At 32.3% G+C, this 15,814-nt stretch overlaps 2 protein-coding genes across 2 annotated transcripts; one reads left to right on the forward strand and one right to left on the reverse strand.

Moving 5' to 3' along the window:
* Positions 1-6,695: 6,695 nt before the first annotated feature.
* Positions 6,696-9,104, forward strand: LOC130892575 (uncharacterized). Its single transcript, XM_057798044.1, has 4 exons — positions 6,696-7,175; positions 7,516-7,648; positions 7,707-7,865; positions 7,924-9,104. Exon 4 carries the CDS (start codon positions 7,991-7,993, stop codon positions 9,017-9,019), a length of 1,029 nt encoding a protein of 342 aa, XP_057654027.1. The 5' UTR covers positions 6,696-7,175; positions 7,516-7,648; positions 7,707-7,865; positions 7,924-7,990; the 3' UTR covers positions 9,020-9,104.
* Positions 9,105-9,236: 132 nt separating this feature from the next.
* On the reverse strand, positions 9,237-11,163 carry LOC130892204 (uncharacterized). The gene is made up of 3 exons (XM_057797436.1): positions 10,862-11,163; positions 10,490-10,683; positions 9,237-10,427 (listed from the first exon to the last, which is right to left on the reverse strand). Coding segments are annotated over exons 1-3 (1,263 nt in total). The 5' UTR covers positions 10,863-11,163; the 3' UTR covers positions 9,237-9,359.
* Positions 11,164-15,814: the final 4,651 nt, after the last annotated feature.

Raw genomic sequence — 15,814 nt, forward strand, 5'->3', positions numbered from 1 at the left:
GCACACTATTTATATATTTATTTGTTCACTATATAATTGCAGCTCAGCTCCCGAAAACAAGTTCGAAGGGTGTATAGTTATGATATATACCGGGGGTCGTATTGTAACAGAAACTATAAAATTCTATCCATTTATCCCAGTCAGTGTGTGTATCGTTAACGTACATCCTAACATACTCGTTGAGTACCCGATGATTTCTTTCACAGCCACCTATACTCTGGGGATGGTACGCGGTGGAGAATTTTTGTTCGATATTAAGTAGTCTGCAAACTTGTTCTAACACTTCGTTTTTGTATTCCGTTCCCATATCAGTTCTTATCTCGCGCAAAGGACGTAAATTAAAATCAAGTTTTCAACTATGGCCCTTGCGATAGTTAAGGCATCTTTATTGGGTACCGGTGTTATGACAACATATTTAGTCAATTCACTTGAGCTGTAACCGCGTAACAATTTCCGTCCGATGTCTTAGGAAATGGTCCTATGGTGTCTATACACGTAGTATCGAATGGCCGTTGGGGCGTCGGTGTGAGTACCATCGGTTCTCTATGGCCAATTTTACTTTTATTCAAGTGACACTTTTGGCATGATTTGACATAGTTGGCTACGTCCTTAGACATATTTTTCCAACGAAACTTAGCTCTAATTTTCTTTAAGAGTCGCTTCTGCCCGCAATGACCACCAAGGAGTGGATGATCATGGTACTCTTCGACAATTTTTTCTTTTTCGGCTTTATTTGTGATAATTGTAGTTTCATCCTATAGTACTATATTTAAATTTTTTAACATAGTTTCGCCCTTTTCTTTAAAATCATTAAATGTGCACATAGTAAATATATGATCCTTAATTTTTAATTTTAATTTCTTAATGTTATTTTTGCTAGCTAGAATTTCAAGCTGAGACAACAATTTCCCTAAAGAAAAGTTGTCGTTAGCAAAATGTATTGTTTCTATAGCGCTGATTTTGTCCTTTTGACCCAGAATAACTCTAAGATAATCTGGCTTAACAGTAAATTTTAAATAAAGGATATTAATCGTTATAAAACTGTCGGTAGTTTGAAACACTTTTGGTCTATTATTTTGTGGGCTAGTTTTTTCGGCCATGGTACAATTTGTATCTGGAGTACTCTTTGTCATTGAACGAGTATAGCGAAAATTTTTGTAGATGTGGCAGAGATGTTTTTAAGATCTTCGAAGTGAATACGAGATAAAGCATCTGCGCCTACGTTATCCTTACCTTTAATGTATTCTACCTCAAAGTCGTACTCTTCAAGTCTAGACGCATACGTGTTAATTTGGAGGAGGGATTTTTCATAGTAAATAAATAAACGAGTGGTTTATGGTCCGATCTTACTAAAAATTTATAGCCAAAAAGACATGGCCTAAAATACTTAATTGCCCAGTGTATAGCAGCCAATTCTTTCTCAATTGTGGCCTTGTTAATTTCGCCTTTTGTAAAAGACCTCGATGCAAAGGCGATTGGTAGTTCGACTCCATTAAAATTTTGTGAAAGAATTGCTCCACAGGCCTGTTTGGAGGCATCCGTGGTTAAGATAAATTGTTTTCCAAAGTCGGGGTATTGCAGAATTTGAGGTTTTAAAAGGTAACTTTTTAGCTTTAAAAAGCAGTTTAGGCACTCTTCGGTCCAAACAAATTTCGAATTCTTTTTTGTTAATTTGTTAAGTGGAACTGCCAACTCGACAAAATTTTTAATAAAGCGACGATAATAATTTAAGAAGGCAATGGACCTTTTGACCTCATCGGCGTTTGTAGGTACTGGGTATTTGTTTATAATTTCGAATTTTGACTTGTCGGGTAAAATTCCATCGCTTGTAATAGTATGACCTAGATAAGAAACATTATTTTAAAAGAATTTACATTTGTTTGGGTTTAACTTAAGACAATATTTTCTGCATAAATCAAAAACATTTTTCAAGTTACTAAGGTGATGACTTACAGAACAGCCTATTACAATGAGGTCATCCTTGTAAAGGAAGGCTTTCTCTGGGGTTATTCCCAAAAATGCTATGCTCATCATACGAACAAATGAGTTGGGAGACACCTTTAGACCGAAAGGTAACCTGGTAAATCTGAATGATCCCGCATTTGTACTAAATGAAGTGATGTCGCGAGAATTTTCTTGTATTGGAACTTGATGAAAATCGGCTTTTAAGTCTAAAGTGCTGAAATATTTTGCCCTTCCTAACTGATCTAGAATATCATCTATCCTTGGTAAAGGAAACTTATCAGCCACTAATTTTTTATTGAGCAACCTGTAGTCCACAACTAGTCGCCATTTTTTATCTCCGTTATCAGATCTTTTGGGCACTAGTAAAATGGGACTATTGTAATTGGAAATAGAGGGTTCGATAATCGAGTCTTTTAACATTTTTGAAATTTGTTTATTTACCTCTGAAATTTGAGAGTGAGGCATTCTATAATTTTTAACATAAACTGGACTTTGGTCAGTTAATTTAAATTGCTGTTTATAAAAATTATTAATTGTTAGACTATCATTCTCCAAACAAAAAATATCGTTATATTCCTGACATAGATTTACTGTTTCGGCTTTTGCAAAGTCAGGGATTTCACTACTGTGATACATGTAATATGTTAAAATTTTGCAGATTTTCAGTTTCGATTTTAAAGTTTTTAATTGTCGTATTCAAGACTTTAACAAATGGGCTGTTCGGGGACGCAATACTGCTGGCTATAAAAACTCCAGGGGCCAATTCTTGGTTTGAGATAACTACGTCCGATTTTAGATTACATAATTGCTCTGCTTTTCTTATAACTTCGCAACGAGGTGTCGTCGTATCGTCATATGGGCTATTAAAAATTGGCAAAATTATTTGGTTACTATGAATCTGCAACGAAATAGTCCAATTTTCGTAGTCTAGTATACATTTATATTTAATAATGAAGTCCCTTTCTAGTATACCATCTACAGGGATTGGAAAATCATTTTCAACTACATGAAAAATATGATATACCGAGAAGCCGTTAAGAAAAACTTTTGTACTGGTGGATGCAATGGAACTTGTATAGCCTTTGGTAACCCCTTTTATTCGGATATTATTTGTCCTATTGACTATTTGCTCAGGTTTAATTTTGTCTCTTTTGAAGATAGATATGTCCGCCCCTGTGTCAATAAGCAAAGTAATATCACGGTTACCTGTTATTTGGGTTTTAATAACTACGAAATTAGAAAGTGAGAGGTCCACGTTAAATATATTCACTGATTCCCCAAGGGACCCTGTTGGGGAAACTCAATGTTTTCCTGCTGAAACCTAGAGCCGTCAGGTTCTCCTTCATATGCTCTAATATATCTACCGCCTGTTCCTCTCGCTCTAGAATAACTACGGTTAAATCTATTACTATTACTCCTAAAGTTTCTGCTATATTGGTTGTTGTTAGTATAAGATTGATCGTGAGATTGTCTATTTTGATGGCCACGAAAACAACTATTCTGCGAAACCCTTGAACTCCTACGATTATTGTTATAGTGTCCTGAAAACTGACCCCTAAAATTTTGCCGTTCCATGTATAGAACACTAGCGTTATCTTGAACATCTATTCCTACGAATTTAGTTAGTACTTCACGAGTGTTAGAAAAAGTGCCTGCTTCCATTATTAATTTGACTTTTTCGGACCTAGTATTAGATTTAATAGCTTTGACGACCGCATCAGTGCAATATATTTCTGCTGTATCAGCGGGTACTCCACTAATGTAAGCTCTTCTTAAACTACCTATCAACATTTCAATTTCTTCGGCGTATTTAACATTATCTTTATTTGTTTTAGGTTAAGAAGTTTAGAGTTAACTGATTTCGAGCTTTCGGTTTTTATACTGTCTTTTAAGTTTTAGTATAATTTGGGTTAAGGTCGCATCGTTGTCGGTAATTAAGTCTCTAGCTCTACCGCTAAGTTTTGTTTTGACGTAAGCCACTGCATTTGCCTCGTGACCTGTCGAATTTGCATTGAGTAGTGATAGCGCATCTAAAAATGTCTGTAGCTTGTCTGCACTTCCGTCAAATTCATTCGATACTAGTTTACTAGCTAAGTTAAAAAAATCGATAATTGAAGTAGACATTTTTAAGTCTTTTAAGTCTCTGTCAGGCGTCAAGTCTTGATCTGAGTCACTATCTTCTGAGTCAAATTCAATAGTTTTGTCTTTTATTTCGGGGTTTATACATTCAAGGCAAGAGCTAGGGATTTTATAATTTATACGTAAAACTTGAAATGATCTAACTACCCTATCTCTAACGGTTGTAAATAGTTTCAATACTAACTGTTTTTGTTTATCATCCAATGACGGGAATATTTTCTTTACTATCTCAATGAATGTATTATAGTTATAAATTAAATTTTGTAAAACTTCGTTTCTTACTCTACTTGATTTGGGGACTAATGTCTTTAAAGTTCTCTTAGATTCATTAATTATGATTGTTTTTATATCGGATAACCTTGTAAAGATCGATTCCCAATCAGAAGGCATAAATTAAAATAATTATATAAATACTACTAAAGCCCAATAAAATAACCTAGCACTACTAACAAACGTAACTAATTTTTAAAAGATACCCAAATTTATTTTAAAACACAGCGTTATTAAATATGTAGCTCAGGCACTAATATTATATCATAAATTTTAATTATTTATATATAGTCTATATTTGTTCAAAAAGAATTCTGAAATGTGATAAATTGTCCATCCGTCAACGTTCCATAAAAAATACTAGAATCACATACCAGCTCCAGCGTTGCGTTGTGTAGCATCTCTTTTTTTTGCCTGGGATTATTACCTAAGTATACTACTACTCCTTGTACGATGTATTGCCACCCCGGTTGCTACTGTTCCACACTCTTCATCTGACACTTCCGTTAAACATCAGAGGTAGTGGCCTGTGATCATAAAACCATACTTTGCAAAATGTCTCGTTTTAAACCTCTGCGGTAACCCTTTCTAAGCTGTAGTCCTACTAAAACTAGCAAACTGAACATAATAACGTACATAAGCACCCTTATGTCAGTGGGCATTTGCAAAAGGTCATCTTCCACAATGAAGTTAGAATTGACTACACCGCTGCTCACTACTTCACTTTCTTTTTAGTACCCATTTCGAATTGGAAAAAGTCACTTAAGTTCACTTTTAACTTTCATCTGAGAACTTTCCCGAACGCGCGTACACTACGACCATCTCAAACGCGTTGGCAGGATCGCCATGTAATGTTGGGCCATAACGAGGGGTAGAAATTAAACAGCGATTGAACTTCACCATTTGTCTATTGTCTTAATAGTTTGGAATTACCTTTTACAATGAACGATGACACATAATATTGGTTCATAACTACGATATAGTTTACCTACGTAGACAGTAAATTGCAATATCACCAAAACATAGGTGACCTGGTTATAAATAATTAAGTTAGTGTACAGGGTGTATACATAGGTAGAGATATAAGAATAAAATAATTGACTTAAAGGGCACCACAACAAGGTAATCGTAAACCTTATATAGGCTTTTTACGTGAAAGAGTGAAAAAAGGTTTTTGTGAACACACACCATTTACAAAATAAGGCCTTAAACTCATGGATAGCACCAACGACGTATATAGGGGGGGGTTTAAGCCCCCCCCCATAGAACCGTCCATGCATACAATTATTATCATCATTCTTCTACGTAAACAATTATTCAATCTAAAAACTAGACTTAAAGTAAACAAACTTATTTTGAATGCACTTATGTATCAGCATGTAACAAAGGTTTTCCAGAAATTAGAACAGTGATTGACGCAAGTGGCAAGAAAATGCAAATGATTATGCCACCTTTTCTAGAGAAGAAAAATGAATTTTCAACTCAACAGACATACATTATTGCAAGGGTTAGGATCCACGTTAAAAGAATTATGCGGTTAAGGACTTATCATATATTGCATAAAATTCCACAACATTTGTTCCACTGGATTGACGATATTTTGCATATTTGTTGTGTTTTCGTAAATTTACAGCCTCCAATTATTTCTTATAAAAAAGATCCTGAAAATGAGGGATGAAAACTATTTTATTAATCATGAAAATTGTTCATTAAGTACTTTTGATAATACAAACGATAATTTGTAAGAAATTTTAAATTTATTGTACGCTTTTAATAAAATTAATAATCAAACTTATTGTAATAAACAGTTATATTATGTTGATACTTGATACTTTTGATACTACAACTTGTTGATAACTAACAAATTAGTAACGGATAATAAAATTCTTTTAATATACATTATTGTAATAACACTTTTTAGCTTTTAGTCACTTGATAAATATTGCTTTTTCAGTAACTAATTATAAAAATACTGTATTGACTTTTACACCACTATACATCATAGAAAATAATTTATTATATCAAAATATTTGCAAGATCATTTCCAGTAAAGCTTCGTTTATCAGATGTACTTTCATCTTCTTTGTTACTAGTATTTAAATTATCAAAGACTTTATTAAAAAGATGTCAAAGTTTCGTCGATGTTCCTCAATTTCTCTCACATGTCCAGCAAGAACAAGATTTTTACCCTTGGTCATAATTTCTGGTTGAAATTTTATTTGATGGCTGAAATCCTGTTTTTATAATAATATCCATTTCTTTGGTTTAACTAAAAATAATGAAAAAATCAATTAATTAAGCAAATATTTCCATATCCCATTGAAAAAACAGTTTAAAGCAACTTAACCTCATATATGTTTACTGCATTCTGTTATATATTTTATCATTATACATACTTGTGTTTTTGGCTTCTCAAGATAATTATAAAATTGTAGTAAGTATTAAATTGTCACATTTATTTTTGACGACTAATTCATTACTATTTATCATACTTTTTTTCCAAAATTTTTCTGTTTACTATTGAAAAACGTAATAAAACATGGTCTGACAGCCTCCCGTAGTTCATATTCACTGTGGCGCTGCAGTCACACTCGGAGCGAATAGGTAACTATACGCAGTATTAGTGGTGACGTCACAATTTGTAACTGTATCTAAACAAACGTATCGTCTATTTAGATACAATAGCTGTGATTTTAGATCAGTTATTATTTCCTTATATTCGAAAAAAAATAAATTATTTTAACTTGTATACATTCACTAGGACGTTTACTAAAGTATATATTCGACTCCAATCAAAACAGGTACGTTTTACCATATAATTTGAATAAAAAGATAAAACTAACCTAACCTCACTATTGTAATCTTGTTAAATATAATTGTTTTAGATAAAATGTACAGTTTGAACTTTTATTTTGCGAAATCAAGTCGTTGTGAATGAAATCAACCTTCCTAAATAATTTCACGGTATATTTAAGAAAATTATAAAATTTCTGAAAAATGTGATTTGTTATACCTACTAAAATATCTGATGAGTTTTCATGAATTTCTATTTATAAGTGGAATTATTCAGAAACAGTTAGTTTCGTTTACAAAAATAACAATTGTTCTAATTCTTTTCTCATGTTTTATATCTAATTTTAGCGTTTTTCATCTAAATAATAATGGTGCAGTGTTGGGCACCTGGCTGTAAGCATTACAATGTCAGAGAGCGTTGTAAGTTTTATAGATTTCCAAAGGATCCAAAAGTAAGAAGCAAATGGATAAAGCTAACAAGGTATATAATGATGAATTTTATAACTGTTTAAAATTTTATTTTTTCACAATATTTGTAGAAGAACAACAGAACCAGGTCCCGGAGCTTTTTTGTGTAGTTGTCATTTTGTAGATGGAAAAAAAGAAAATGGGCCAACCATTTGTTTACACAATGAAGGAAAAATGTTTCACGACCAATATCCCCAGAAAAAGAAAAGACCACTTCAAGATGGGTAGGAGTATGTAGATACCTTTAGTGATTTTTTCATTTCTATTTATTGTTTTATCCATTTGCAGATTGCAAATTGAACCACAAGCATCTACGTCAAAAGAAACAGACGACTTCTCTCAAAGCAACCATGTTATGACAGAAGCAGAAAACTATTTCTTACGACAAAGTCTAGAAAAAGCTACAGGTAGTCTCTCTCACTTATCAGAAACATTCTCCTTTGATCATATTAGGAGTGATAATAACTTGGTCATTTTATATACTGGTTTGCCTACAACAGATGTATTCATGGCTCTGTATCATTTGTTGGAAAAAAATGAAATAAGATATTATTTTAAATGGAAGGTAGAAAAAATGAGAAAAATTGATCAGCTGCTCATGACTTTGATGAAATTGAAACAAAATTTTCCACATCAAGATTTAGCAGTAAGGTTTAATGTTTCACAAGGCACAGTCTCAAATGTTGTAACAACATGGGTGCATGCCTTGCATGAAATTTTATTCAAACAATTCATGTCTGAAATACCAGATAGAAGTAAAAATCAGTTGTGCTTACCAAACTGTTTTAGTAGTTTCACAAATTGTAGAATTATAATAGATTGTACGGAAGTTTATACTTGTATAAATCGCCAAAGTATGTCTTCCCAGAAGTTGACGTACAGCTCATATAAGCATAGAAATACATGCAAAGGATTAGTAGGTGTTGCACCAAATGGTGTAGCTACATTTTTATCATGTTTATATCCAGGTTCAACATCAGACAAAAAAATTGTCAAAGATTGTGGAATCTTAAATCAACTTAAACCTGGAGACTTGGTATTGGCAGATAAAGGATTCCTAATTAAAGATTTGATGCCTCCCGGAGTTCATATTAACATTCCCCCATTTCTTACAACTCCTCAATTTACTACAGAACAAGTTCATCAAACTGAATGCATTGCTCGAGCAAGGATTCATGTGGAGCGTGCTATAAGGAGAATGAAGGTGTTCAATATATTAAATTTAATTCCACATTCTTTGTTGCCACATGCTGATGCTGTGTTTCAGGTAGTAGGGGCTTTAACAAACTTGCAGTATCCTTTAATTAAAGAAGTTGGACAACTTTATTATGAAGGGATTCAAAAGATTGATCATATCGTTAGATTTTGTATAAATAGTTTTTAAGTCTTATGAACCTATTTAACTTGTAAAACATGTTTATCTTTGCATTGTATCAACTTGTCTGTAATATATACATTGTTATTTTAAATCTGTTGTTTTACTTACAAATAAAGTTATTATAGCTAGTTTTATTAAACAGTTCTTTTTACTGAACCTTAATTTTCCCCTTTTTATCAAATGTAAATCATTGGCTTACGATTACATAATTAAGACAGTTTATATGTGTTTTCATATTAATTGAGAAGAATATATGTAGTCACACTTTTGTAAACAAAATGCCTTAAGGGCATTTAATTCCCTTTGCAGGAAATGAATAAAAATTCAGAATTCTGTTAATATTTTATTACGATAAAATAAATGGTATGAATTTTGAAATATAAAATGTTTTTAAAATATTTAAATTTTTTGTCCATTGTTCACTCCTACCAATTCGTACAATGATACAGTCACTTGGTACCCATATTACTAAATAGCACATATCCTTTTCAGCAATATGTGACGCACCTTGTATTTGGTGATAATAGTGATGATTCTCGTTAATTATCATCAAGTTTTCTTCAAAGTAAACTATGTAGTTTTTGTCTTTTAACACTGGTCTCAATTTTCCAACATTTCTGTGTTTGAAGGGACACTTTACTTCAATTAAGCATCTTTCGCTAACAAACCCATCAGGACTAGCACCCAAAAATCCACAATAGTCCATGCAAAATCCGGCTGGATCCACTGATAATCCGGTAATTTTTTGAAATACAGCAATTGCTGTCACTTCATGTTCTTTTCCCCACTTTATCGCTTGTATACCATCCAGCTCGTACCCTTCTAGTAGGCTTGAAAATAAAGATTTTGAGAATTTGTTCCTCCTGCAGGCTGACAGTATAGAGCCAAATTTACTACTAGTTATTCTGTACTTTCTAGCAACTAGCCAATTTTCATTAATTGACTGTCCTTTAGTTATTTGTTCAACTTTATTTATAGTATCGATATCTACTGAGCATTTTAATTTTAAAAATGTCTCTTTGTCAGTAGCCTGTGTATACTCTAGTGAATATAAAATATCTTCAATATTCTTTATTATGCTTGTCAATTGTGATTGCTCAGGCATAAACAGCCATGTAAATCCAACTGGATCAGAGTATCCTAATTCATTCCTAAAATCTGCCATTTCTTGGGTTGATGCTGGTCTCGAAAAAGCCTGATAATTAGAAAATTTTGGTTTGTAGAGATCACTAATCCTCACAATTTTTTCTCCATCGCCAGTAGGTTTGCGCTGATTCCACACACAGGTTTTGTCAGTAACACTGACGTTGTTGTGTACATGAAAACATACAGCTTCCATGTGATGGCATACTGCTTGTCCCCTGGGGCAGGAGCAGGAGGCATCCAATATACCATCCTCGTAATCAATGGAAACCTGAAAAATAACATGATTATGCAAAATAACAACGATCTTTTTGATATGACTTCAAAACTCACCTCAACATTATAAGTTCTATTCTTCATACTGGCTGTAAGTTCACCTCGAAGTAGGGCAGGGGAAACAGCAGGATCGAAAATCATTTTTTTCACATTGCCACTGCTATAAGAGTTTTCACCTCTTTGTAGTTGGGCGATATTGTCCTTAAAAAAGGTTGCTATTGCAGATAATGTTAAAACATGCGTTGATGACACTAGAACAAATAATCAGTATTATTTAATTTGATATATTTCAATATTATTCCAATAGTATACATGAATCCAGTGAGCATAACCTAAAATATAGCTTTTAAAATGAGAAAATACTGTATTTTTTGTCAATTTAAATTATTATAACTATTTTTATTTTATCAAGTGAATACGATTACTTACTTTTTAACAATTTTTTTCCTTTAATAACTCCTATAAAACGCTTAAGTAATCAAAAATCTAGACACAAATGGAAAATAGTATGGCTACCAGGTTTGTTTAGATACAAAGAATGTTTGTGACGTCACACTAATGCCGAGTATTATAAAATGTATAGTAAATATGGTATTATTCATTCATTAAAATAATATCCATAATGAATTACTATTTTAATAGAAACTACATAATAATAGATAAGCTGTTACCTAAGGTATAGTAAAAAAAATAGGAAGTTGATATTTATAAGTTATTTTCTAGTTTTTTTAGATAATTTATTTTATTTATATAGTATATATCAATAATATAAATTGAAATAATTGAAAAATATCGAAAGTTTCATTGAAAATATCCAAAATAATTGAAAATGGAATGGGATTTGTAAATTCCATTATGAAAATTTCAATAAATATTTTAAGACAGACAAATTTCAAAAAATATTATATATTTCAAATTAATTTAAAAGGATAAAATTTTCAAAGATAAAAAATCGTTTCAATAGAACATTTTAATACTTAAAGAAAATTATAACGAAAAATTTAATATCAAAAATCATATTCACAAACCCCAAATGAGAATTTAAGAAGAGTGTAAGTGAATTTTTATATTGTTCCAAAAAAAAAATATATAGTAAAATATATATCATAATAATGCTTAGGTATAAACGGAGAAATAACAAAAATATATCGGCTCTAACTGGGGCGTTCTACTTTTCTACCGACAATCTGAGTGATAAATTTTTGATTTTTTAAAAAAATAAAAGTGTATTTCTTTTATAAGATGTATTTTTACATCATTGTCCAGTTATCGAAGAATTCAGAAATGTATAATGCATCGAAGTTTTATTTTATATCTTTTATTTATTTTAAGTTTTATCGGAATAGTAAAAAAAAATAAACACCTCAGTCACAAAAAAAATATATTCATTAGTTATTGTGACAGAGTGTGATAGAGTGGTAGATATTAATAAGCCAACATTTGAACTTAATTTTTTAACATTCTTAATGTTTTTAAATCGACAACAAAACATAATGCTTCTCTTATAATGATACATAATATATTATGTCTTGGTAGAACTTACTATTCTTTGGATCACGTAAAATCAGACTAATTTTCTCTTTTCCTTATTCTACTTTTCAAATACTTCTATTGGTTTATCAAATTCGTAATAAACACGCTTTCCTCTTTTGACTTCTTTAGGATTTGGAATTATTTTTATCAAGTTTTCAAACATCACATCTGATAGATCTGATTTTACTAATTTAAATATTTTTCCAGTGTCATCAACAGTTTTATAAAACATTACCTGAACATCTCCATCTTCATCCACACAACTTTGTGCTACTCCTAAGTAGGTGTACTCGACTTTGTTTTTACTGGGTACTTTTACTAATATATGTGTACTATTTTTTATTAATAATGGGTGGATGTTGTCAACAGACAGGTCATATGAAGTACCCGGTTTTATGTGCACATTTTTTTTTCTGATTAACAAGAGGCTGATCATCTTCATCTTCTGAAGTAGAAGTATAAACAGTCTCATAAAATCTCTTTGTAGGAGCTTTAATTATGTTGGTTATATCAGCCAGTGGTTCTTTTAAATCTGAGGTTGGGTTGTCGTTAACTTCCATCTCATGTTCAGGCAATGGGCGATAAGTCTTCAAATTGTAACAATTACAAAATTTGTGGCAAAAACAACTCAATGTTCGATAGCCTAGCAGATTTCTGCACAACTAGTTGGTGGACGTTCATAGTACCTTTCAGCGGAATAATTTCACTTGGAATTTCCATTAAAATCTGGGCAATATCATCTTTGTCAACAAGAAAAAGCTTTATCTTACTGCGGTCTTTAAATGCTTCATAAAATTGTAAAGCGTTACTAATGTCGTGTCCACTGGCGACGAAATGGTCAGCTAAACGTTTAATAGACCCTCCTATACCATCAGCTGCTCCCTTGCCGTGACCGGACGCAAAAAAATTCCAGGTTGAACTTTCAAATCTGTATTGTTTGAAAAATCTTGTTGCAAAAAGATAAAAATTATTGTTTTGCTTGTACTGTGTTGCTGGTCCATCAGAAAAAAAGTGGACTGTCTTAATATGGGGTAATTCTTTTTGAACCCAATCAAGTACCGGATGTAGGTGAGCCCAAATAGCTGCAGGGCCATGATTAAGATCAGAAGATACAGTACAAAAAGAAGTGATATGTTTGTCCTTTACATACTGCGGTATGCAAAGTCACTTGGTTTCGTGATCCACCGAAATGCACTGATTGAATTTCTTCGTGGTACTTACAGGCGTAGTTTTCACTATAGTCAATATGTAAAGCAATTTCGGTTTCAGTCAATTCATTTATACATTGGCGATAGGATTTATATTGATTTCTAATATTAAATATATGTGATTTAAAAAATTTTAATTCTTTTTCAAATTTACTAATCAAAATTGCAATTGTAAGTTGGTCGGTCTGTTTTATGTTTTTACTGGTTTTAACTTTTTTTCCATTCTTCTCCATAATATCTGTTTTTCTAATCCATTGTATCAATTCAACCAGTTTCTCTTGGTCGATCATATTACCATAATTGAGTTTCTTTGCTTCACATTCAGTGCATTTTCCTTTCATACAAGTTAATGAATTTACATCGCATACAATTTGTGAGATTATCAGATTCATGTCATTTGTTTTGATAACTTTGTTTTTATAAAGAGCAACTTTCATAAACGTAATATTTGCGTGCAGCTTGCACATGCAGGTTTCGCGGCCATCAATACAAGGTGGTACGACATAAAAGGGTTTATGTCCTGCAAAATAACTGTAGTGACATTTAACGTCCGGATTTTCTTTTCGAAATGATAAGTATAGATTTTTCCTTGTGTCCAACAAAATCCGTTTTTGCATCTTTTTTTTATGAAAAGTTATAGTCTTGTTTTTCCCAGCAGTAGCTCGTGACACATCATCCCTGAGATAAAATGTATGAATTTTCCTCTCAATGAAATACTTCTTGGGCTTAATGTATAGTTTTTTGATTTTCTTTTTATACCCAAAGTCTCTTGAAACAGTTTAAGTTTTAGTCCCGAACGTTTAATTGTTGTGTCTTTCTGTAATTCTTTTACATTGTCTTGGAGTTTCATATTTTGCCTATAAATTTTCGATCTGTCTCGTCTAACTTTTTTTCTACCCCTTGCTCTAGCAGTGGATGAGATTGAAGTTAGTGAACAAGATCTAGGACTTAAAGGAAGTAACCTGGGGCTTGAAGGAACAATTGTAGAAGCCGGAGCATTCATTAGAACGTTCTGCAAAGCTTTCTGTTGTTCTCTTCTCTTCTTGTTTCTAACTTGCCATTTTCTTTTCATTTGTCTGTGTTCCCTGTGTCATATCTTTGACTAGCTTTTTGTGAGTATGGTATCTTTCTAAGTCTTTTCGTTTCACTTCTGCAACTTTTTCGAGGTCTTGCTTCTTTTTTTCACGACAACGTCGCCGCCTTTCCACCGCAGATAACGCCATTTTTAATTACCCCGATGATAATACCTTAAATGAATAAAATAATCGATAATGTAATATATAGAACACAAAAAATATTAACTTTTGTAAAAATCAATCAATGCAAAGTTCAAGACAAAAATTATCACTTCGTCACGAATTATGCCACACCGTTTGTGTTTATTTGTGACAGAGGTGCCTTGTGACAGAAGTGTAAAATAATAGTGTTCGAGAATTTTAGCGTTCACAAAATTACAAATTGTTCGTAAAAGTGGGTGAATATGACAGATTTGCTGGGAAATAATAATATTACATATATAAATATTAATTACAATAAAATTTTAAAGTAGTAACTTACGTGACAGAGCGGTCGCCGAATAAACACACGCACCTCTGTTCACTTCCTGCAGGCGAATAACTCGGCTCGCTTCCGGATGGGGCCTCAAGGCGTGAGGCCAAGGGGGAAGAGGAAACCGCTTAGTGTTGAAGGTCAAACAGCTAAGAAGAGTTTTTTGTTTTGCGAAATGCGTGACAGAAGATAGCAAGAAAAAACATACGTAGCCGGACCCAACGATAAAATATTTTTTTGTTTAATAATGTAAACCTTTACGTTTATTATATTCTAATAAATTTAATGATAATATTTCAGAAGTTCAATAAATAATTTTATATTAAAGGATTCTATATGATTTTTTTAAGCAAGATCATTTTGTAACATTAGGCGGCGCAAAGAGACACATTTAATTTGTATGTAAAACACCTCTGTCACACATTTCGAATACTTTGTCACAATGATTTTGTAAAAAGAAAAAAAATAAAAACGAAATTTTAGTATTATTATAATCTCTGTATGGTCCAAAAAAATCTTGTGGAAATAAAATTTGAGAAACTGCAATTAATATTACGAACAAGCATAACAATAGTGCCGATTTTTAATTTCAATTCGTGCTGGGGTAAAGCAGCACAATTGATCTAATTAAGAAGATCGGTGGTCACGTGAAAATCGTCATCTTCTTTCCATTTATATTCGTCTACGCTATAGTAGACTTTAACCTCATTTTCCAACATCCTATCAAGGATCATTTCATTAATTAATGTCATTAACGGCGGCATTATTAGGACAGAGACTAGCACGTGTGCCATTTTCTATCGAACTAAAATCGTTTCCATAAACAAAATCAATCAATTGATCGATGTTGGGTACCCGAAGCATATGAGGAATTTCGATGAGATCGTCCGGAAAAATTCCAGAAATTGTCGAATTGGGATGTAGAGTGACGTATTGAATATTACCGTCTCCCAAATTTAACAACCATTCGGCGAAAGTTAGATTACCTAATTCTTCGTAATTCTCATCGTAATGTCTAGCTCTCATTTTGATACTGAGATGGAAAGTACTAAACGAAGACCAAAGTACGCTCCGTTATCTTATGGCCCCCTAT

Source organism: Diorhabda carinulata, chromosome 4, assembly GCF_026250575.1.
Source record: "Diorhabda carinulata isolate Delta chromosome 4, icDioCari1.1, whole genome shotgun sequence".
NCBI classification, from domain to species: Eukaryota; Metazoa; Arthropoda; class Insecta; order Coleoptera; family Chrysomelidae; genus Diorhabda; species Diorhabda carinulata.